The sequence below is a fragment of the Monodelphis domestica genome, chromosome 6 (genome assembly GCF_027887165.1).
Source record: "Monodelphis domestica isolate mMonDom1 chromosome 6, mMonDom1.pri, whole genome shotgun sequence".
NCBI classification, from domain to species: domain Eukaryota; kingdom Metazoa; phylum Chordata; class Mammalia; order Didelphimorphia; family Didelphidae; genus Monodelphis; species Monodelphis domestica.
Window position 1 is genome coordinate 246,108,597 of NC_077232.1, and position 23,972 is coordinate 246,132,568.

General features: G+C 35.6%; 1 protein-coding gene across 50 annotated transcripts in view; it reads right to left on the reverse strand.

The window, feature by feature from the left end:
* Positions 1 to 23,972, reverse strand: part of ANK2 (ankyrin 2) — a 765,649-nt gene that overhangs the window by 55,201 nt on the left and 686,476 nt on the right. For 24 of the 50 annotated variants that reach the window (XM_056803048.1, XM_056803045.1, XM_056803029.1 and 21 more), the window contains 4 exons: positions 21,598 to 21,742; positions 16,176 to 16,278; positions 13,527 to 13,630; positions 1,858 to 2,082 (listed from right to left, as the gene is read on the reverse strand). In XM_056803048.1, the coding sequence (XP_056659026.1) occupies positions 1,858 to 2,082; positions 13,527 to 13,630; positions 16,176 to 16,278; positions 21,598 to 21,742 (577 nt within the window). Of the gene's footprint in view, positions 1 to 6; positions 106 to 1,857; positions 2,083 to 9,998; positions 10,035 to 13,526; positions 13,631 to 16,175; positions 16,279 to 21,597; positions 21,743 to 23,972 lie in introns of all 50 variants that reach the window. The other 26 variants (XM_056803053.1, XM_056803039.1, XM_056803022.1 and 23 more) reach the window with 3 other exon arrangements.

Here is a 23,972-nt window from a genome sequence, read left to right on the forward strand (position 1 = left end):
TCCTACCCAAGGAATTTGGTTCCAGGAGGCCCCAGCTGAAGGATTCGGCTGACCAAGCTTTCTCCCTCATTAAGTGGGGGAGGAGCCGTTGGCAGGTGAAGTTTACTGAGTACATCCAAAGCAGCAATGAAAGAAAGAACATAAGTAAGCTCCATGTATTGTTTTTTTTTTGTTTGTGTTTGTTTTTGTTTTTGCTTTTTCCTCCACAGAAACCAGTGTCAAGGTCTAATGGACAGAGTGGAGTAAAGTTTCACACTGCCTTTAGGTTCTGCTCCCTCCACGACTCACGAGGCCTAAGCAACTGGAGCCCAGTGCGTACAGTGGAGGTGCAAATGGAGTGGGAAAGCATCGGTTTGGGTAGACCTATCACTCTTCATTTTCATTGCTAGGACACTCCCCCAAAAAATTGCCCCATGGGAGATAACCAAGGTGTTAGGAATGTTATAAAAAAAAATAACAACTCTGACTCTGTAGAGATGGTTTGGAAGATGAGTTTTCATGGATATTTCTCAACAGACTTAGAGATTGATAAAAAAAAATGGTGGAATCAACTGAGGTTGTGAGAGAAGAAAAGAGACTGGTGTGGAGAAAGAACAACTAAGGAATGACCAACCATTAGAGAAATTTATGACTGAACCCAGAATTGGCCAGTTTTTTGCTTTTTGGTTTTGTTTTTTAAGGGATACGGAAAATGGCTTCTGTAACTGGGAAATACAGACAAACCTATTTCCAGTTATGAAAGTTGTTTGATGCTTTGAGATCTGCACCAAATCTCAAGGCTTCAGAACTGGCTGGGTTCTCAAGCAGGAATACTGGGTGCAGCAACGATCAAACTAAGGTAATGGGACTCGTGGTCCCCAGGCTTCCTTCCCAGTGATTCAAGCTTTGACAGGTAACGACAGGACTTAAATACAATTGATTTGTTTCAAAACATTTTGAAACCTTTCCCTCTCCCCCAATTTCATTCTTTTGCCAGTTGTCAGCAGTTGCTATTCATTCTTTGGCACCTTGGGATGATGCCACTTCATAGGATAGCAGCTGAACAAATAAACAAAAGACAGGAAAGTGCTGGTTTGGGTTCAAAATTGCTAAAATGAGCATGGCAGCAGTTAGTTTCAATCTCCCAATGTTCCAGTAAAATATGACTAAACAAACTGCCATAGTAATTCTAAGGCTCTAAGTTGCAATTTTGATTGGGGGTTGGGGAGATGGGGAGTGGTTTGAATCACAAAGGCTCTGTTATTTGGAGATCCTAAGGAAGGGGTTCTTAACCTTGTTTATTTTATTTTATTTTTGAATTATGGACCTCTGCCCAGAATAATGGCTTTAAGTGCATCAAATAAAGGACCCAGATTACTCCCCCCTCCTTTTTTTAAAGCTCACAGACCCCAGGTTAAGAACCCTTGTCCTAAGGTAATGCAGTTTTACACCTTGAAGGTCCTCATCCAGTGATTCAGGGTTACACCTAGAGCAGACTTTAACAACAATTTTGGATTTGTACTTTTTGCACTAAACAGGCATAATTTAAATAGAAAAAGTAAATATTTACTTACCTCCAGCAAGAACATGATTTCCATGTTAGAAGTCCAGCAACAATTACGATATTGAATCAACCCATTACAAACATAATGAACCTTATTGCCATTTTAAGCAAAAGTGATAAATGATTACTTAGAATTACAAGGCATTTGCACCAAGTTCATCCTTGATGGGCTACTACCTTTGTTATGGTATGCCCAAATGAGCCAATCTGCTTTCAAAATGGCCCACTACCATCTTCAGTTTTATTTCTGGAATCTCCAACAGAAGATGTAAGCTTTTTCACGATTGACAGAAAGGCTCGTTAAAAACTCTTACCCAAGGAACTGAGCGCCAGAAGGTCCAACTTCAATGAGCCGGCTGGCCAGGCCTTCTCCTTCCACCATTGGGGGCATTGTGGCCAGTCTATGGCGTTTGACTAGTCGGCAAGTGACTCGTGTTGGGGCGGTACATTTCCGAGGTGGAATAATAATCCTGAGCCCGTTGTGTCTGCAGCCACGCATAGCACCACCTCGGGCATCCACCATAAAACTAACCAGGAAACTAAAAATTGAAACACATTAAATGGATTTGCAAAATACTGGGTGCATGTTGAACTCTGCTGTTTTAGTGTTCTTTGTATACTTTATTCCTTCCCAATCAATGCTTTCCTTTCTAAATGTGCACAGTACCACATGCTGCTTCCCTTAGATACATAGCGGTAAATATTGGTTTGAATGAGTAATCCTATTTTGCACCAATGCCTGTGATCCTAGATGCTTTGTACCCGACAAAAGGAATTATACTAATTTATGTTGACAACGGTGACATCGAAATGTCAGCTGGGAATAAAAATATGTCTAATTTAAATAAGAAGGAAGTGGAAGGGAGTAATAGAAAGCAACTTTACCAATGTATTGGTGTATTCTCATTCTTCTGTAAATGGATAGGTCTATTGCTAATATCTTGGCTTCTTTATGTGTAAGTATGTGCATGTGTTTAAAGCAAACCCTTTTGACAGACCACATTTAGATGGGATGTGTGGGTAGTCTATTGGGGACGGAAGATCTATTGGCACTCAACAGGTTTTTGATACAATTTCTTTTCTAAAATTAGATCCTGTCTAACTTCCTCTTCTATTAATCAGAACGTGAGTCTCAAATCAGTGCATGTGCAGTCTTACCTGACTTCCTCAAATTTGAGGAACATTACTGGTTTTCAAAATCTATCAGAGTGCAAAATTTTGAATAGACTCTATTAATTGGTTCAAACCTAAAACTGCTAATTCTTTAAATCAGTCATTGCCTTTACTCCCATAATTTTCATAATCTCCCCTGATGGAAACACAATGGGAAAAATAAGGACAAGAGTGGGACAATTTCAACATTAATTCTTTCCATTCCATGTTTTTAAGCTAATTCTAATATTTTTAAATATAGATTCAAGAAAGTTGGGGCTCATTTAGCTATCATTTAGCTATGAGGTTTTCCATAAAGTAGTTTAAGCTAAGTGGCTTATCACAGCTAATCACTGACTCATATAAAAATATCCCCATTCTTTTTGCTTTTCTAATGGTTCATGAAAAGACCTGGCATAACAAGGACCCTGTCCTAACTCATTCAGACAGGATTTTGTTGCTTTTTCTTTTTTAAACTCTTACCTTCTGTCTTAGAAGCAATGCTAGGTACAGAAGAGTAGTAAGAGCAAGGCAATTTGGCTTAAGTGACTTGTCCAGGGTCACACAGCTAAGGAAATATCTGAACCCAGATTTAAACCCAGGCCCGCCTGTCTACAGATTGGGCTTTATCCACTGAACTATCCAGCTACTCTTCAAATAATTTTAAAAGGAAAATTCCAGGAGAGGCAGAGGCAGAGAGGTACATTAGTCATTATTCTCAAGTAACCTACTTTGATATCACTTTTACCAATCTTTATCCCATTCTAAGCTTTTTCTGCATCTCTCTGCTATGTATTCCACGCATCAAGGCTTCTTCTATTGTACAGTAACAGCACTTAAACAAAGGTCTTACATATATGCATACAAGTAAAGTCGATATCCCTTAAATGACCTGCCCTTTGAATAAAATTCTGATAGCATCTTAATGAGGTTTGTTGGAAAGGGAAAATAAGAATGCAGGTGGTAGGGATGTTACAGCTATATTAGTAGCATAGTCATGGCAGAACTGCAGCAGAATCATCCCATCTAAGATACTGTATCCATGACAACACTTTAAACAGAAAGAGATGTCATACAAATAAATTATATGATACAAACACGATACAGTTATGTTCTCTTTCAGGGCATACCAGAAAAGAAACATTAGCATCCACTTCATATCCAAACACAAGAAACCTCATTCCACATGCTGTTAAACAGAAATCCCATTGTTGGCTACGAAAATGGATGAGGAGGCACTGAGTGCCCTTCCAAAGCATGTCATGCATAATGAAACCCCATGAAGAAGTGTCACAGACCTTCCCACACATGCAGCAGCCAGCCTACCACCTACCATTCATTCATTCATTCCCAGCCCTCTAAAATTTTAGTGTGAGGTGTAAACTGGGGAGTACAATCAATAGTTCATCCTGAAGGGTTGATGTTTCTTTTCCTTATTAAAAAACAATAAGAAAATGTTGGCTGCTTTTCATCTCTTACTATTAACCCTTAAGCATGAGCCTTAAATTAATTGTTTCTATTTGAATGTTTAAAAAACTCTAGGACTCATAAGAATAAACAAGAATGATAAAGATTTTAATTTGGCAAAAGTTTTTTCCATTTTTCCCCATCTCTGGCTATGGTATTTGTGTAGAGATTTGTACTAAATTTAAAATCTTGCATATCCATGATAATAAAGATTTATTAAAGTTTCATCCAGTGGCCATAAAATGCTTCTAAACCTTATGCGATTGCTAATGCTTTCTCTGTTCCCATGTTATGGGGCATCCTCTATTATCATTAAAACTGCTACTTCTATTAATACAAATCATTTAAAATATTTTTAAAACCTCTTTAAAACCCCTTACCTTCTCTCTTAGAATCAACATTAAGTATTGGTTCTAAGGCTGAAGAGCAAGGGTTTGGGGATTAAGAAGACAATGGGGATTAAGTGATTTGCCCAGGGTCACACAGCTAGGAAGTATCTGAAGTCAAATTTGAACCCAGGGTCTCCCATCTCCAATCCTGTTGGAGTGGGTCGCGTAGCAGCCCCTGAAATAATTTTCAGTATACTTAAGAGCCTTACTCAATATTGATGGTTTTATATTTATGTGATGTCATCATAAATTAATGTACGATTTAATAGTAATATCATGACCTAGTGAAATGTATTTGATCAGTTATTCCTTTCCTCTAAATTCCTTTGTCTTCTAACTGCTCCATGTTTTTAACTTTTTAAGGACACCAATCATTTCTGGAGCCCCTCTTTATTTCCCAAACAAATGTGAAATATATTAAACAAAAATAAATGTTTTAATAATCTTGCTCTCTTCAAGTACACCAGTGATTTATAACTGTCAAATCCAATGGTCTTTCCCCCATCTTCATTTTTGTAGACTGTTCTGGGGCATTTGTCACAGTTGCCCCTATCTCCTTCTGGCTATTCTAATGATGTTCTTGACTCTCGTCTATCTCCTCTATAGACCTATTTTTACATACCCCCTCTTTCCCTCTTATAGCTCTGTGCACTTTTGTATATATGCTCTGTTCCATGTCTCACAAGTACACTCTCCACATTGTTCATTGCCTGTTCTAATCCTCATCGTTCAAGACTCAATTCAATTTCCTTGAAACCTTCCCTCATTCACATGAAAGTAATCTCTCCTTCCCCACATTTTCTCATATCACTTGGTTTGAATATCTCTTTTTTTCTTATCACACTCTGTACCCTCTCATATTTACTTGAGTAAATTCTTATAATGTTGGATTGCCATTATTTTCCTCTAGCTTTGTACCATCATTTCTTAAAAGAGTAAGTCTACCTCACACACAGTGGATATTTGATATGGATTTTCTTGGTTGAAATGAGGTAGTTTATGGTCAAGTCCATTTTAAGACTCTATGCTTACATGTGGAAAAAAGGAGAGATTGTGGAGTACAAAGGTATTTTATTTGTAGCAATAGACTGTTTTTGGTGTCCATATAGATTTTGTCACAGTCAAAGAGATGACAAGTTTTTCAAAGGTTAGGGCTTTACTCAATGGTTCCAAGATGGAAAACAGCTGTAACTTCTAATGGGTTCTATAGACCATTCTTTCTTGAGGAATTTCAGGGCAAAATTCATTTATTTCCTTCTGTTATATTAAAATGGGTTGCCAGAAGACAGGAATGAGGAAAATGAAGTGTTTGACTCTACCATTTCTATCAAAAATGAAATAAAAATAAATCTGCCCAAGGACTAGTATCATACAGGTGGAGGTAGGACAATAATTATATGTTTTAGAGTCAAGATTCTGTGTTGAAAATAAAGAAATGGCGAGAGAGAGAGAGAGAGAGAAGAGTACAAGACTTCTAGATTAGCTAACACAAATGTACAGTTACTAAGGAATCCTGGTGTGTTCTAAGACAGATATTATAAGGATATGGTGGTGGAAGGAGCACTACACTGGAACTCAGAAGAGAGAAGGCTTTGAATGATTGGTTTGCCCTATCCGTGTGACCTTAGGCAAATAAATTCCTCTTTCTAGATCCTGGTTTCCTGGGTTGGAATTAATCATTTGGAACCACTTCCAACCTTAAGCTTTTTAGAAATTCTGTGAGGAATTGGTAAACTTGCTTCTGGAAGAGGTTTGAGGGAGATGTTTTATGTACTATTGTTCATCCCGGGATATGATTTATTGTTGTTCAATTATTTCAGTTATGTCTGATTCTTTGTGACCCCATTTGGGGTTTGGCCATTTCTTTCTTCAGCTTGCTTTATAGACGAGAAAACTGAGGCAAGCAAGATTAAATGACTTGCCCTGGGTAACACAGCTACTAAAGCAAGTTATTGAGGTCAGATTTGAACTCAGGAATATAGGTCTGCCTGATTCTAGCATGGCACTATATTTTACCACCTAGATGCCCAGGGATATGATATTGTTTTAAAATTCAAAACGTAAAAAACCACCAGAGGATATAAAGTATGACTCAGATGAAGGAGTTAACAAAATATCTTATAAAACCTAATATATATATATATATATTATATATATATATATATATTTTAAAGTATAGATTAGGGGCAGCTGGGTAGCTCAGTGGATGGAGAGCCAGGCCTAGAGATGGGAGGTCCTAGGTTCAAATCTGGCTTCAGACACTTCCCAGCTGTGTGACCCTGGGCAAATCACTTGACCCCCATTGCCTAGCCCTTACCACTCTTCTGCCTTGGAACCAATACACAGTATTGATTCTAAGATAGAAGGTAAGGGTTTAAAAAAAAAAACCAAAAAGGATAGATTAACAAGAACCTGAATTCTACCTCTGATGTTTAATTTCCTGTGTGATCTTTGGCAAATCACCTAACATTTATGGGCTTCTCTTTCCTTATCTGTAAAATGAAAGGGTTGGACCAAAAGAGGTCTCTTTCAGCTCTAAATCTATGATCTTAAAATCCTAAATAGAGACTAAAGTTATTGCTAAATCTATATAAGAAGTTAAAAAATAAGAAAAACAGTATTGAAGGGAAACAAGAAATAAAATGAGTAGTACAATTTTCAAATGTTTTAATTAGATTGTTTCAATGATCCACAATGATCAACAATGTAAAGTGGAAAATATCAGGATAAGTCTGATTTTTTGAGATCCTGAAAAAAGTCATTGTGTGGTCCATTTCTCCACTAGAGTGAGTCTCTGTATTTCATCTGGTACTCCAAACTCAACAAAGTGGAAGACTGATAGATGGTAGTTGGCTAGATGAAAATATTGATTGAAATTAATAGTGAATTGTTGGATAAATCCCTTAATTACTTTTGGCCTCAACTTCTTTATCTATAAAATGAGAAGGATGTTAGACTAGACTAACCTTGAAGTCCCTTCTAGCTCTGAATGTTCAAATCTTTCCTCATACACTTACTACCTGTGTAACCCTGGGCAAAATGCTTTGGTTTTCTCCACTGAAAAAAATGGAGTAACAAAAGCACCTATCTCACAGGTTCATTATGATGATCAAATAAGATAATATTCTTCAAGTGCTTGGCACAGTTCCCCGGCACATAGAACACTTACCTAATAAATGTTTATTCTCTCTGTACTCTCATTCCTTATGTTTGTATTGCAAAGTGATTATGAATGGTGTCAATTAGTCCAAGTAAAGTTTGGGAGGGATATTCTGAATCTTATTTGAGGAGCAGTTGTGTATGTCATAAAGATTTAGACACATATGTTGATGTGTGGGTAAGATCGTATTGGTATGTATGAATACAACATACATATATATTCAAACATGTATGACAATCATAAATATTACTCAAAATATTTAAATATTGTAATGTATATGTCTCATTTCAATTAATGAGTTCTTTACAAAAGGCATTAAAATAACATTGGGGTACCATCCTAATAATAATTGGGTTAACAAAAACTTTAAAATTATAAATGATTGATGAAAAGCACTGGAGGGATATTTAATGCAATCAATTGACCATGATTAATGCAAGAAACATATATATGTGTATAGATATTTATAATTTTTTGCTATGTTATCATTAAAACTTTTAACTAAGATGCTCTGTAGAAAACTATAAATGCCTAGCATGGTGCTTGGCACATATTAGATACTTAAATATTAAATGATATAGCTCCCAAAGTGGACTTTACAAACAAAAATATAGCATAGAAATTAGCTTAAATTTTAAATACATGACTTACTTTCCAAACGAAATTCAGCAATCATGAAAAATACAAATCACACTGGATTTTTCATAAATTGTGACATATTGCAAGTTATCACAATTTGAGAGAAAAATGCAAAAGCAACACAGTATCATTAAGCAGACCACTCGCCTACAGTTAGATCCCACTGGATTAAACAAGGCTACATGCTTCAGTTAATGCAGCAGAAGAGAATGATTCCAGTTTGGAGAACACTATACTCTTCCCCCACAAATCTGCTCATTTTTTAGGTACATAGACTTTTAATTCATTTAAGACTGGGGTCAGGATTGGAAAGGGTGAGAGGGAAAGGAAATTAAGACATTCCAAGTTAGTGACTGGGTAAAAGAGTAAGGGGGAAAAAATCATCAGGTTGCTTCAGTGATCCAAAAAAGTGCAATTAGAAAATATAGGGGTAAATCTGATATTTATGATACTAAAAAAACAACCTTATCTATCTCTTCCCCATCTTAAAGATTCCTTTGGGTTTCATGAGTTGATAGATTGATAAAAATTAGGTACAAGAAACAAGTCATTCAAAATCCATTCACTGTCACCACCAGGTATTTAATGGCATTTTGGTTTTATTGTTGCTTGAGAAAACAAAGGGTAGGAGACAAAAAATTGGCTTCATAATCAGAAGATCTGAATTCAGGGTGAATCCCCAGATCTTAAAAATGCTAATGGATTGATCGCTTAGGGTAAGTCACTGCACCTCTAAAAGCTTCAGTTTCTCCTCTATAAAGGAGTGATGGTAATACTTTCACTGCTGACCTTACAGGACTGTCCTAAGGAAAAAAGCTTTGGAAATCTTCAAGTGCTATAGAAATTACAACAAAAGGTGGTCCTAGAGATGAATATAATACTTTGTGGTATTTGAAATCAGAATATTTAGGTTATTTCTTCATGCAGTCTGATCATCTATGATGTTACAAAAGGATGAGTGTGGAAGGGAAAGAATGATTATCTATATAATTGAGGAATAATATCAATACAACCTTTTTTTTTTTGGTATCCCTAGTGCTTAGCACAGTGTGTGGCACACAGTAGATGCTTAATAAATGCTTGTTAACTGATTTTTAAAAACCTCTCCAATTAACATGATTTAATTGATCACATATTCGACTATCAATTGAAAAGTTACTGTGAGGTGAGATAATTTTCTGAAATGGCCAAAAGGGTATTCATTTAAATGCATAAAAACTAAGGAAATCACACAATCCACTAGAATATGGTGAGAAGACTAGGATTGGCTCATTGCCACTTAAAATTATAATCCTTTAAAAGACTTAAAAATAACTGAACCAAGCTGCATACCTTCTATAGAAATGCTGTGTTCAGCTACAGAGCTTCTTCTCATGAGAGGAAACTGGGAAGTATTGGCATATGATCCACATTGTCTAAAGCACTCTCCTTCCTAAATACAAATAACACTCCCACAAAAAAAAATAGCTACCCTTCCTTCCAAAAAATAAGATGAATGATGGCTAATGGCCTTCTCTGGTGACAAATCTGTTTCCTACATAGCCCCACACTAAAGCATCCTGAGGTAAGGTGAAGATAGGAAGAAATGATTCAAGAGGTGGGGAAAATGGGCGACATGTTCAGAAAAAGAAATTATGCACAAGTTCACCTGCTGCTGTCATGATCAAGACACGGAGATGAGCGGCTGCAACAGAATAGAGACTTTAGCACAGAGAAGGAATGGATAAAGTGAAATATAAAGAAAGAAATCAGAAAAGAATGCAACTAAAATATATTGTATATTTATGCACACACCATATATATGTATATGAGCACATATACATACATGCATAGATAGAGATATAGAAAAGATAGAAACAATGACTGAGTCTCATGCACTCAGATTGGCTACCAATTAAAATTTTTAATTCCATTCATAAGTTTATATTCTATAAATCAATAATTAAAGAATGTTTTCATTAAAGTGTTTTAAAGAATGACTTTATGACAAACCCTTCTAATTAAAATTTCTGTTCTCGTGAAAACTGACAAAGAAAATAACTTGGTAGAAATGGTTGCTAGAATCTGTCTTTTAACAATGTTCAGAATTTGTATTTTATAAAGGAGTTTGATATTGACACACACTGGCCAATTGTAGAGCATTGAATGGTTTGGTGACTTCCTTACAGTAATCACACATCTAGGACAAGTGAGAGGCAGGTCTAGAATCTAGGTTTTCCCAATGCTAAGACTTGACCTCTTTCCACTAAGTCATTTTACCTCTTTCTAACAATGAGAGGGTTTTTAAAAAAAGATAATGCCATTCTATAGTATCCTCTACAGAGATTCATGAATAAAATTAGTGACATGTGGCTCAGTGGATAGAGAGCCAGGCTTGAAGACTGGAGGTCCTGGGTTCAAATCTAGTCTCAGACACTTCCTAGCTGTGTGACCCTGCATGCTTTAAACCTCACTGCCAAACCTTTACCTCTTTTCTTCCTTAGAACCAATGCACAGTATTGATTCTAAGAAGAAAGGTAAAGGTTTAAAAAATAAATAAAATTAATGACATATTCCTAAAATGTTTAACAATTATGATGTCCCATATTATAATTCAGAGGCATTCATGTTATGATGTGTATATTTGTGCAAGTCCTTTTAGGGTACATTATGGGTATCCCTAAAGGGTAAAGATGATTTCTGTTCTTAAAGACATATAAAACTAAAAATAGGCAGGGAATTTGGAATGACCTAAAAAATTACTATGGTACACATTATTGACCTATTATACACTAATATCAAGGCAATTTTTAAAATGGCACGGACCTCAGAATCAGTAAGATTTCCAAAATTACTCAACACTTTACTTGATTAAGCTGATAATATTAGATTAGCAGGAAAAAATATGCTGAAAGACTCATTACAGGCTCCTGGTATGGAAGCTTTATCTGCCAATTCAAATTAGTAACTTTCTTTAATTTATAGACAAGACTTTGTGGGGGGAGCGGGGATACTGAGAGGTTATGTGATAAAGCTGACAAGTGTCAGAGGTAAGGTTTGAACCTAGACTCTAAGGCCCGATTTTCTTACCATTACACCTGAGGAAATCTGAGAATAGACCAATGGCAAGGATTGCCATTGTTAGTTATAATGCAAAGGATATTATTACTAAAGACATAGAGAAAATATTGTATTTAGCACTTTTTTGTCTTGACTTTTTAATGGGAAAGACTGAGTTCTTTGCACAAACAAAGGTTTCCATTAGTTCAATTCAGCTGAAAGAATTCAAGAACTCATAAATCCTAAAAAATGTTGGAAATTTTGGTTCCTTAGATGTTTCATCTAATTAGAAGAACTGAGAGTTTTTCCTCTTAGAGGAAGCTTTTTCCCACACATGATGCAGAAGACCTGCCCAAGAACACTGAAACTCCCAGGAAAAATACACGTTTTAGACATCAGATTCTAAAAAGTTCTTGATTCTTCAAAAATGTTAACTTTCAGCCACTAAATTCTTCATTTTAAATCACACCTTAGGCTCAAACAATAGGTGTATTTTGCTTTATAATAGGAAACTTTTGAAAAGTTTTTCTGTAAATTGACGTGATTAAATAGAATATTTTTAATCGATAGACTACCACTAATTTAAAGAAATTGACCCCAAATTCCTTTTCTCAAATGAAGAATCCTTTTGTAAAGTGGATAATCACCACCAGTTTTGCTTTGAAAATCAAATGTCCATTGAATATTTTCTTAACTCAAACCTCACTGAAATTCACTGCCTGGACCAACATCAAGGTAGCCTGTAAACATTTAGTAATTGATAAAGCACTGGAATTAAGAATCAAATTTTCTGGACTTGACACCCAATTCTGCCACTAGCTGTTTAAGCTGATAACACAATAATCATAATGGAAATTTCAGAGCAATAATAATGATAGCTGTTACTTAGACAGTGCTTTATACTTTTGTACTTTACAAACATTATTTTATCCTCATAACACTCAGGTACTTTATTATCCTTATTTTATAGATGAGGAAACTCAAGTAGACAGCAGTCAAGTGATTTGCTTAGGGTCACCTTGCTCATAAGGGCATATATAAGCTTGGATTTAAACTCAGTCTTCCTCCTCTCCATATTGAGTGCTCTATCCACTGAGCCACCTAGCTGTTTCAAAGTTCACCCTTCTGGGTCTGTAAATTGAGGATAATAAAACTTGCTTTGCTTAAGTAAGAACCAAATTAGGCATTATGAGGAGTCTTTTTAAACCATAAAATGCTATGTAAATATGAGTTATTATTAATACTAGTTTTAATTTCTAGAAGTCACAAAACTTTTTTGTGTTTTTTTAAATTATTTTTGTAGAGAAGTGGAAGATTTTAGATTGAAAGATGAGTCCAATTGGGTTGTTTAAACAGAGGATCAAACAATATTCAAAACTAAATATTTTATAAGAAAATTCTGAATTTTAGTTACAAAATAAAAGGATTTAATGAATAAATTAATAATGTTTTTATCTAGGTATTTAATTTTCCTTTTCAAAGTTATTACCTATCAAACTTTGAGATAAAACCTATTAAAGAAGTGGTTCAAGACATATTTCATTGACCCATTACTGTCTATACTAATTTTGCTCCTTAATAAAATATAAAGTCAAAGTTTCTTTTATTAGGAGCTTAAATTCAATTGTCTCTTTTAACATATTAACATCACTCACATTTCCTTGTATATTCAGATGAAAATTTAATATAGATCAATTAATTGATCGACCTGCATTTATTAAGCACTGACTTTGTGCTAGGCACTGTGCTTGGTTCTGGGAATAAAAAAATGAAACAATTCTTTCCTAAACAATATTTATGTTCTAATGAATGATATTAAGATTGTGTCTCCCTTTGGAAATTATTGAGTTGAATTAAAATAAATAGCTGAAAATGAACCTCACCTTATGTAATTAGCCTACTCTTTCAAAGTTCATATACTTTGTTTTTTTTTTTTTGGTTCATCAAATAATACTTCAAATACACTTAAGCAAATTACTGAGCTCTTCAAGGAATCTCTTTTTAAAGGAATTCTTAAGAACAAAGGTCAACTCAACTTTAAGCTTAGGTATTAGCTAAAGCCACTTGGAACTGTAGTCATTTTCATTCTTGTCTTTTTGACCCCTTAGTTTGGATAAATAAAAACTAATTTACTCACCCAGAATGAATTGGACTAGAAGAAAGAGCCACATTATCTAAATGGTCAGTACCCCAGCTAAGACGATAGGAAGTCCTTTCTGCCTCCTTGGCCAGAGTTGATACCTAGAACCAAAAAAATAATGAATTTAATAAAATATCATACTTCAATTAAATTAAATTTAATTAAAAATAAATTATACCTTCTATGACTTATTATGTTAGCTATGCAACTCCATATATCTAGTATTTATATAGAAAGGTCCAGTGATAAGTGCTATAAAATTCTTTCAGATTAGTGATCCAATAGAATAAAAAAGCCAAAATGCTAATCATGAATAAGATTCTGTGCCAGGAACTGAGGATACATCTTTGACAATGATATAGCTCCTAGCCTATTAGAATTTATATCCAATTGTTGTTACAGATGAGGATACTGAGGCAAACAGGGATAAGTGACTTGCCCAAGATCAGGTGGCTAGTAAATGTCTAAGGCTGGATTTGAACTTAGGAAGATGAGTCTTCCTGACTCCGGGTCCAGCACTCAATCCACTGAACCACCTAGCTGCCCTTATCTCCAATTATTGGGCCATAAGAAATGACAAGCATGAGGGTTCTGGAAAAACTTGGAAGATTGATATGAACTGATGTAGACTGAAGTGAGCAGATCAAGAACAATTTACACAATCACAGTAGTGTAGAGAAATAATTACTTTAAAAGATTTAAGAACTCCGATCAATTCAATTACTAATTATGATTCTCGAGTACCAAAGAGGAATTATGCTACCCAGTTCCTGATAGATAGATGATGGGCTCAAGGCTGAGAATGATACATATATTGTTTTCCATGGCCAATGTGGGAATTTGTTTTGCTTGCCTATATATATTTGTTTTCTTCTTCCCATTTGCTAGCTTATGGGGGAAGATGGCGGAAGACAGAGAAGGTAGAGTAAGGGTCCAAACAGTCCCTTTGAAGAAAACTGAAAAGAGGTCAGATGGAATCACCAACCAGCAGTACAGATTTGAAAGTTAGATATTGAAATTTTTATTTTTGCAGTTTCATGTACAATACTCTCCTTATGTTCTATAATATATATGTATAGAAACAGACATTTTATTTGGTGTTTGTTCATTTCAGAATAAGAGATGAAAAAGGATTTACATTCTCTTAGAGAATAAAAGACAAGTAAATTGATAAATATAAAGTAAGATCAAAGTGTGATGGTAGCAAGGAGAGTAACAAAGTATTCTAGGAAAATCTGAGGAGGTCAGCGGGTACCTTTATATGGGTAAATCAGAGAAAGCTTCAAGGATGAAGCTGAGATCATGAGAAAAGGCTACAATGGTAGGTGGCATGGGAAGAGTTTTAAACACCAAGACAAAGAGTCAAGGGTTTTATTTGGGAAGAAATGGAAAGTGACTAAAATTTTTAAACTTAGAAATGATGCAATCATATTTGTTTGTTAGGAAGTTTATCTTGGTATGAAGGAGGGATTGAATAGGTAAAATCTAGAGATAGGAAGCCCCGTTGGGAGGTCATTATAACAGTTCACTTTTGGTTATAAAAGCCATTATAAGGTGATAGAAAAGAGGAGAAAGTGCATTAGAAATTACAAAATTAGATCTTCAATTATGTTTCTCCATTTCACAGAATTTTGATAAACTATAGGGACAAATTTGCCTTTGGAAGCTAATAAAAAAAAAACAACTAGCTCTGTCTTTGGAATTCTAGATTTAATCATACCAAAAACCAATTGTCTTTTGCCTATATGTGACTGGTATACAGTAAGCACTTAATAAATGTTTACTGATTGACCATAGAAATGTCCAGAAGAGATCTGCAATCTCCTTTGGTACCCCTTTTCCAGAATAGAAAAGCATAAATTTGTGAAGGTTTAACCTAATTTAAATTATTCTTCATCATCATTTGAACAAAAGATGAAATGGTAAGGATTTTTCCGAGGCAACTGCTGGTTCTCCATATCTTTTATAATAATATATTGTAATTGAACACAGTTAAGATGATTTTAATATATTTATGAATCACAACCCTCTGCTCAGTTGAAAATTACATGAAAATGGACATATCGCATAGATTAATATATTTTTTGAGAAGTTAAAAGGGCTTTCACAATCATCTATTCCATTCAGGGTTGTACAATGGAGTCAGTTCAAACCATTTTGGGAAAGCTGATTGTTAAATTTTCTGTGTGAGCATTTATACTTTGAAAATCCCCAAATGCCATATATCAGTACTTGGTTATTGTTTGTTGATTGATGCTTTGAAAAAGTGATTGAGAAATTGTTAATAATACTGATTAAACTTGTTATGTATACATTTTCTTGTTTCAGAAAGTCAATTGTTAAACAAAATTTTACCAATACATCCCTGATTCCAACCAGAAGACTGAGGCTTGGAGAAATCAAATGATTTTTCCAAGGTCAAGAAAATTAGTGTCAGTGAGGACACAAATCAATCTCTCCTGATTAATCTCTGTTCAAAATTCATAGCTATTTCCCTGTTGCTTTGTCAAATAAATTTCAGTTACTATATTACTTCAAAAATGATTTAAACTCTTCTTTAATACATTTCTATTAGTAAACAGCATATATACACATTGACTTACCCCCTGAGCAATGAAATAAAAGGGAAAAAAAAGCAACACATACCTGGTGGCTGGGGATCACAACTGTCTCATCAATCATGGCACTATCCCTCAGGTAGGAGGCATGGCTCAGTGTGTGGGACCTGTCTGAACTGAAGGATCGAAGGCTGGTAGGTTGGCAGGAAGTCATTGCCATAAAATCAGCAGCAGTAGCAGTTTTGTGAGGATGAGATGGTGGGCAGAGCAGGGAGAGTGAAAAAAAGCATGCTATTAGCTGATGATGCAACTTCCAGGAGGGGCATAAAAAATGACCGTGGAAGAAAAATTCTAATAATCATGACACCAAGTTTTTTTTCCCCAGACTGCTGAACTAAAATGTCTCTTAACTAGTTAGTATCATTTAATGAAAACGGTAGAAGAGAATCCAAATTAAAACTTGATTCTCAATTGGATTCATTTTCCACCTAAAAATATTTGAAACCGGCTGCTTGGCTTCATTTACCACCCACGTGAGGAATATAAAAACTGGAAATCATTCCTCTGGAATTCTGAAAGAGGTGCATGATGTTAATCTCACTGGAATTTAGAGGGGGAAAAAGTTAGGATTAAAGTATTCATCCCTCTGGAGAGAAGGCCAAAGTGAAAGTAAAGTTTCTAAAACCCTTTCATTTTCACTCATTCTGCCTCTCTTTTGGAAACTATGAATGGTCTGAAGTTGGTGCTCTCCCCTGGAAGGTACACAGTGGTGAACTCTGGCCGCTGCATGCTTCCTGCGGAAATGGAGTTTTTCTTGTGGTTTCCAGCCACTTACAAATGAAAGCCCTGTTCTTTGGTACAAAAGAAGCCCTGCACTGTTTGTATCGAACCTAAGAATGCCAGTGGCTGAAGCAATCACAGGCAGAAGAACACACAAAGCTAGCTTCTGCTCAAGGACACAGACATGACATCCACCAGCTCATACTGAAAACAATCAGACACCTATGGATATCAAGCAAGAATGGGGCATGACTAAAGAATGGAATTTCAAGATTTGAATAATCAGTGTTTTCCAGTTTTAATAAGCCTTCAACTGCTTATTCTATCTTAGTGGACAAAGTGGTAATTTGTCATGTGTGGTTTGGCTAGATGTGAAAGGAAAACCATTTTTCATGCATATCATTCTATTGATTTAATATCATTTAGTACCAAAAAAAAAAAGTTTAAAGGTGAGGGGGGAAGGGCTTGGATTCACAATATCTGCCCATCCATTTTGGGAAGATGGAGAATATGGAGGGATCTGACCTGAAATTTCATTGGTGCAGGGAACTCTCAATGAGGAAATTCCCTTAATGCTTAGCAGGAACTGTTCTACAACTTATAGTCTAAAAGCATGACCTGGGGACAACGACAAATTAAATGCCTTGCCTATTTGTTGCACAACCAGTCTGGATCAGAGGAAAGATTAGGAAGGATGCTCTTCCTGATCCTCAAGCTACATATCTATCCACTTGTCAAATTGCTTCTCAGCATCTCTAACACTGCAACTAAATTAACCTTGAATGAGGACTTTATTTCCTTAGTATCAGTGCTTGGAATTGAGTTAACACTTCCTGAGTAACATGCTTCTTAGAAAGGTGCTTTCACACAACAGGAATCCAAATGCTACATGTTTATTTTTGCAATTTTTTTTGAAAGTTGAAAGAAACATGGTGTCAATTTTTAATGAACAATATTGTAAATACTTTAGCAGTAATGAGTCGGTGATCTTTGATGCCTCCCTCAATATTTCCCAGCCGAGCTCTGATACACAATGAATGTGAGACTATCTGACCTAAAGGGTTCATGAGGATGTCGTGCAAAATAAAATGGAACAAGAATTGCCTGAGTTTTTTTTTATTCTTTATTAGCACAAATAATTAATATTTGACTTTATGCATAAAAAAAACAAAAGATGAGCATTTAGATTATATATGGGTAAGTGAAGATAGTAAAATATATTATTTGTGCTGCTAATTATTAATATTTAGCAGCAGTTAATGAAGTGAAAGCATATTTTAAAAGGCAGGGCATTATCTTATCATCCATTCTTGTCCTTAAAATTAAGGAACAATCAGAGACCCCATTCTTCATGACAATCCTTTCTTTTCTTTAATATTTTAAACCAGGGGTGGGGAACCATTTTTTCTCAAGTATTACTGACCCATAGCAAAAATTTAATTGAGAAAGGAAAGAGAACATTTCATTTTAGCTATATTTTTTCTTGAGAAATATCTCAGTCAAACATGTAATTTAAAAATTAAGAACAGAGAACATAAAACCTGGCAATTCATATTTAAGATATATTTTTGTAAGATGTTTTAAAATTTATCTTTTCCAATGTTATTTCTAGATAAGGAAGGAAGAGAGAGAGGTGAAAAGAAGAGAGAAAGACAGAAATAGGAAGGAAGGAGAGGAGGTGAAATAAAGAATGAGGAATACTGTGACAGAAGAAAGAAATAAAAGTAGGTAGGAATGAAAGAAGAGGAAGTTTCACAGCTAGGAAGAGCAGAAAAAGAACTATTCAGGAGAGAAAGAAAGGAAGCGAGGCAAGGAGGTATCTGAAACTACTGGTCTTGCCCCCATTCTACAGTCTACAGAGATTGTTCTGAATAGGCTACTGGAGGGCAGCCACTTATCCTAAGTTCCTGGGCCAGAGGTTCCCTACTCCAGCTTTAAATATTGGGTCTGTTCACAAAGCCATGCAGTGTTTTACAACACTTTGCGAGGGGGTGACCACTTTCTATGCAAGTCACAGTTCCTGACGTTCCATTCAAGCCTAATGAAAACAATAAAAACTTATGAAATCCTGAAGTATCACTGGTCTTCCAGGTTGTATATTTCTGCCTAGGTTTCACATAGTAATAATTAGTAAAGACATCATTAACGATTTAATCATTGAGGAAAAGAGTCATCATTTAGGAGTTAAGCCTTTTCCCCCAGAACTTTTCATGCTTTATATAGAATATATATATATATATATATATATATATATATATTAGGTATTTATTTACATATGAATATATGCATATATTTATTTAGAAATTTATATAGAAAAAAATAGGGCTAAAAGTTTTCTCTTTTGGTATTTACACCTTCAACTGTCTATGCAAGGCAAAAGCCCTTTTTCCCATCTGCTGCTTAAATTGGGATCCCAGTAGAAATGAACTGTCAATAAGTCTACTGATAGGAGGCTACTTTATGGGTGGGCTAGATCTTTTTTTTCCTTTTCTCTGTACTTTGATAGAATGTGTTCCTTTCTAGGTAATCATGCTAGTCTAAAGTCAACCACAAGGTGGTACTCTAAGAGAGGCTCTAACTCAGAACTGTGAAGGGGATCTAACTACCCTCGTTTCTCCAAGATTGCTTTCCTGAATTCTTTAAGTTGGGTGTACCAGTTGAGGGCTTCTTCTTGAATGTATACTTTAAAAAACCTAATGGTAGAGACAAATCACCAATTCCAAGACACATCGCTTGATCAGCAGGTCTGCAAAGTAAATGAGCAATGGATGGGGTAGCATGATAGCATCGGGAAGACAATATGTTCATGCCATGTAATACCTACCTGGGTATGTTGCTATTGAAAGCATATTCCCCCCCAAAAAGACAAAAAAGAAATGGAAAAGAGAGACATAATAAGAAAAAGAATTACCTGGCCTAAATGGAGTGAAAGGGAAAAAAATGACAGTGAGACTTCCTTTAACTCGCTTTCTGGAGTCCCTGATACATGTGTGTTTTAGAAATTACAGTGTGGATCTGGAAAAGGGCTCTGGTTTTGTTTCTTCCTTTCCTTTACATTATGTGCTGTCTGCCAGGTGTTCAGTTTAAACAGACATGTCAAACCATTCATTCTTATTTTACAGATCGTCTCTAAATCCTTTAGTCTAAATCCACTCTCACCTGAGTACTTTGAAAGACAAAAAGCAATAGAAATTAGTCAATCATTCTTACAAAAGTGAAGATGGTTTGGTTGATGGGAGTGTCATTGTCCACTCCACAAATTTTATACCTGGACAGCAGAATCAAACTATCAACATTGGCTTGTCACTGGACTTTAAAATGTTATTTTTTTAAAAAGTAAAAATATAGATCAGAGGGAACAAAGTAAAAACTGGGCCAGTACCCAATGGTATGGCCCAATCTATGCAAGCTCTTGGCCATTTACAACTAGATTCTGCTACATGCTATATATATATACATGAAGTTATTGATTAAATCATGCTGGACATATAATGAAAGATCTTCCTCTACTATCCATAAATCTGAGACTAACATTAGTATGTAGTACTAGTCACTGTACTACATTGAGGATAATCGATTTATTCTATATAAAGAGATACATTTTCATTAGTTATGGGGATAATATGAGGATTTGCCTCAAACCATAATAAACTAATTATTTCAATTGGTATACCAAGAGATGTCATTTACATCTTAATAAACAGAATATATGTACAGGTATTCCTCCCACATTGTGACTTTCCGCATCCTGGTTTTAACATATCTCAGGACTGCATAAGAAATTAAATGATTATTTGGGGGGAGTTTTGAAGAAACTGCAGATGATATGCAAAGGCCAGAAGGTGACACAGAAAAAGTTAGAAACTCAGAAATACATACAATATGTATATAGGATTGTATAGTATCAACATATTTTATCTTTTCATACCATAAATGTGTATGATTTCTTTTTTTAAGTTAAAATAAGTACAAAGTTAAAGTTTGCAAAAGGAACATGAAACCCAGCAAAAGATACAAAGGCTAGAAAAGTTAACATTGACCTACATATAACCTATGGCCAAATACTTTACCCAAATTTTACAATAAGGTACTGTAAACACTCCATGAAAGGAGGAGAAACAATTTAGACTTCTTCTCTGGCATGAAGGGGGGATCAAAAACTTTCACATGGATTTTCCAATCATGGGGCCACCACACCCCTGACCCCTATGACATAGAACAGATACCTATATATGCACACACACACACACACACACACACACACACACACACAGAGATCTTTATCGACATATTTCTCCTTCTCTTGTTATACACATCCATGTAGATAGGTATTTTCTCATTGGCATAGAAAATCTAAGAGGTCCCAAGTTTTACCTGGTTCGTTCACTAAGGTTAGGCTCTTCTGGAATTGATGTTTTGGTTTCCCAACTAGGAAAATCACTAAACTTCCTTCAAGAATTTATATTTTCTTTCCCTTCAGAGTACTTTCCCTTCAGAATAGAGTTGCTATTAAAGAAAGTAATTAAAAGTTGAGGGAATTAAAGTCAACAATTGCCAATATGTAATAACGGCTTAATGGTCCTCTGAAATCCATTTTATTCTTCTATGAGGGAAAAAGTAACAGAAACTGAAGATACATAACTGGGCAGCAGATTGGTTGACAACCTGAGTGATCGGTTATGATGTGAGCATTTGCTTTAGGCACTGAAATAGGTGCTTGATGGAAATACCTGTCAGATCGTCCTCCTTCTAAGCTGTATCTCAGGTAACTCATACCATCAAGGAACTGGCTGCTGGGCAGAGAGTCATCACCTAATTCTTTCAGATCTTCAGGTCTCAAGTATTCTCCACCATCTCCTGTCATGGTATCTTCACCTTGAAACAATTGAACAAAAACAGGAGGACACATTGTATTTGTTGTTGAGTCAATATAACATATGATGATATACCAACTGGATTACACATAAGACGGGGTAAGGACATTTCTACCAATAGAACACTGCACACCAGGAAAGAGAAACACAAACACACACACACACACACACACACACACACACACACACTCACACTCACTCACTTTAAAAAACTTCTTTGTAGACCCTTTCCTCCTCCAAAGACTTGTACCACTTACTCTACTATTTCTGGTGGTAGCACCACCATTCATCCTATCTACTATTGCTGATATCCCAGAGGGATATCTTCAACTCCTTCTTCTTCATCATTTCTCATATTCAGCAAGTTGCCACACCTTGTCAATTCCCCTGTGCATAGTTTCTAACATCTGAAAGGTAGGTGACATTGTTATGTCCATTTTGCAGTTGAGGAAACTGAGACACACAGGAATTAGGCTACTTTCCCAGGGTCATACTGCTATTAAGCATCTGAGTTCACATTGGAACTTTGGTCTTCCTGACTTCAAGCCAAGCACTCTATCCATTGTGCTAGTAACTGCCTCTATTTATGAGCACTAAAGTAGGGGCTCTGTTACAGGGTGGTTTTTCCACAGTTTATCAATTGGATTTAGATTATAAAAGATTGTAGAGAAAGCTAGTGGATGAAGCTTTGTAGCAGATTATTAGTGCTCAATGGAAGCCCAAACTGTCAAAAGCCAGAGGAATTAAATGGCAACCTACTAGCAACTGTCTGTATCAACACGTATAGTAATTGATGGATGATGATTACAGTATGTTTGATGGCTCTATGGGGTATGGAATCATTTAGTCATGCTACTGTGTAGGACATCAACCAATAGCAGATGCACAGTATTCTGTACTTGCAACAGAAGGGACTTTAGCCTAATGAGTGTAGTTCAGGGTCTATCTTAGGTGTAGTGGTTCTCCTTTAATTGGATAAAACCACTCTTCTGTTGCTTCTTTCTGTTTTGGGAAGGGGTGGTGTTAGGAGATTAGTAAAGCTTAAGGGGGGTGGTAATGTTTCCTAATGTTGGAAAAATTAGTTTTAAAAATCACTTCCAATATTAAATTACAATGAAAAACTTGAAACACTTTTACTATTTTCTTAAAAGATAAATTGACATTAACTTCTTCCACAGTGACAACATAAAAATGAAACTAATTCCTTATACGCTCTCTGGAAATAAATCTCTAGGTCACATGTAGACTCCTATTTCCATCTATATGTTGTTTTTAAAAAAATTTTCTTGTTGTTCCTTAAAATTAAATCATATTAAAAAGCACCTTTCTCTGCTTTTGGCATTTTGTACCACCAGACTCTTTTCCCATAGTATAGCCACAACTTGGTTTTCTAGCCACATCTCCCATCACTTCCTACTCATATATATAGCCATTAGGTTGTAGCCAAACTAGCCTACTCATTATTCAAGAAATGTAGTCCAGTTGCTGCTTTTCTCCTGGTCCTTCTCATCAGTTCATGTCTTGTTCTTATTCACACTTTAAAACCCAGTTCAAATACCATCTACTCAAGGAACCTTTCCTGATCTCTCCTGCCAGATTCAAATCTTTCTTCTGAGATTTTAATTATTCTCATTGCATTTTCATACCTTTTATGATAGTTATTTGTGTCTTTGTTTATCTTGTATACTAGACATTAAGCCTGATGAGGAAAACTATCATATATCATGACTTGTAGTTTACAAGCTGCTTTATAACCATCATTTCATTTGACCCCTATAATGTCCCTGAAAGTCATCATTCCCTCCACTTTACAGAAGAATGCTCAGACAGGCATCTGGTCTTGTTCATGATCTCAGAGTGAGTAGATGTCTTGAGATGGGTTTTAAACCAAGATGCCCTGACTGAAATCTTGCACTCTTTTTACTATGCTAACCTGCCTCGAATTCTTTCCATTCTGTTTCATTGCAGACTGATATTTCAACACTTGGATGACTCTACAACTGCTCTCCAGTGGTGTATATCACAACTCCCCAACCCCTCTCATCTTATGGAATTCATTTATAGCCTCCCATAAATCATCAACAAGGCGTCCACTCAATATGCTGGGCATCTTCTTCCAGATCTCTTCACTTGGGGCTCAGTATTGACAAGAGTGCACAGGAATTTCCTCTCACTTAATGATGACTCAATTATCTCATTTACCAATTGCACACATTCTCATCGATATCTTT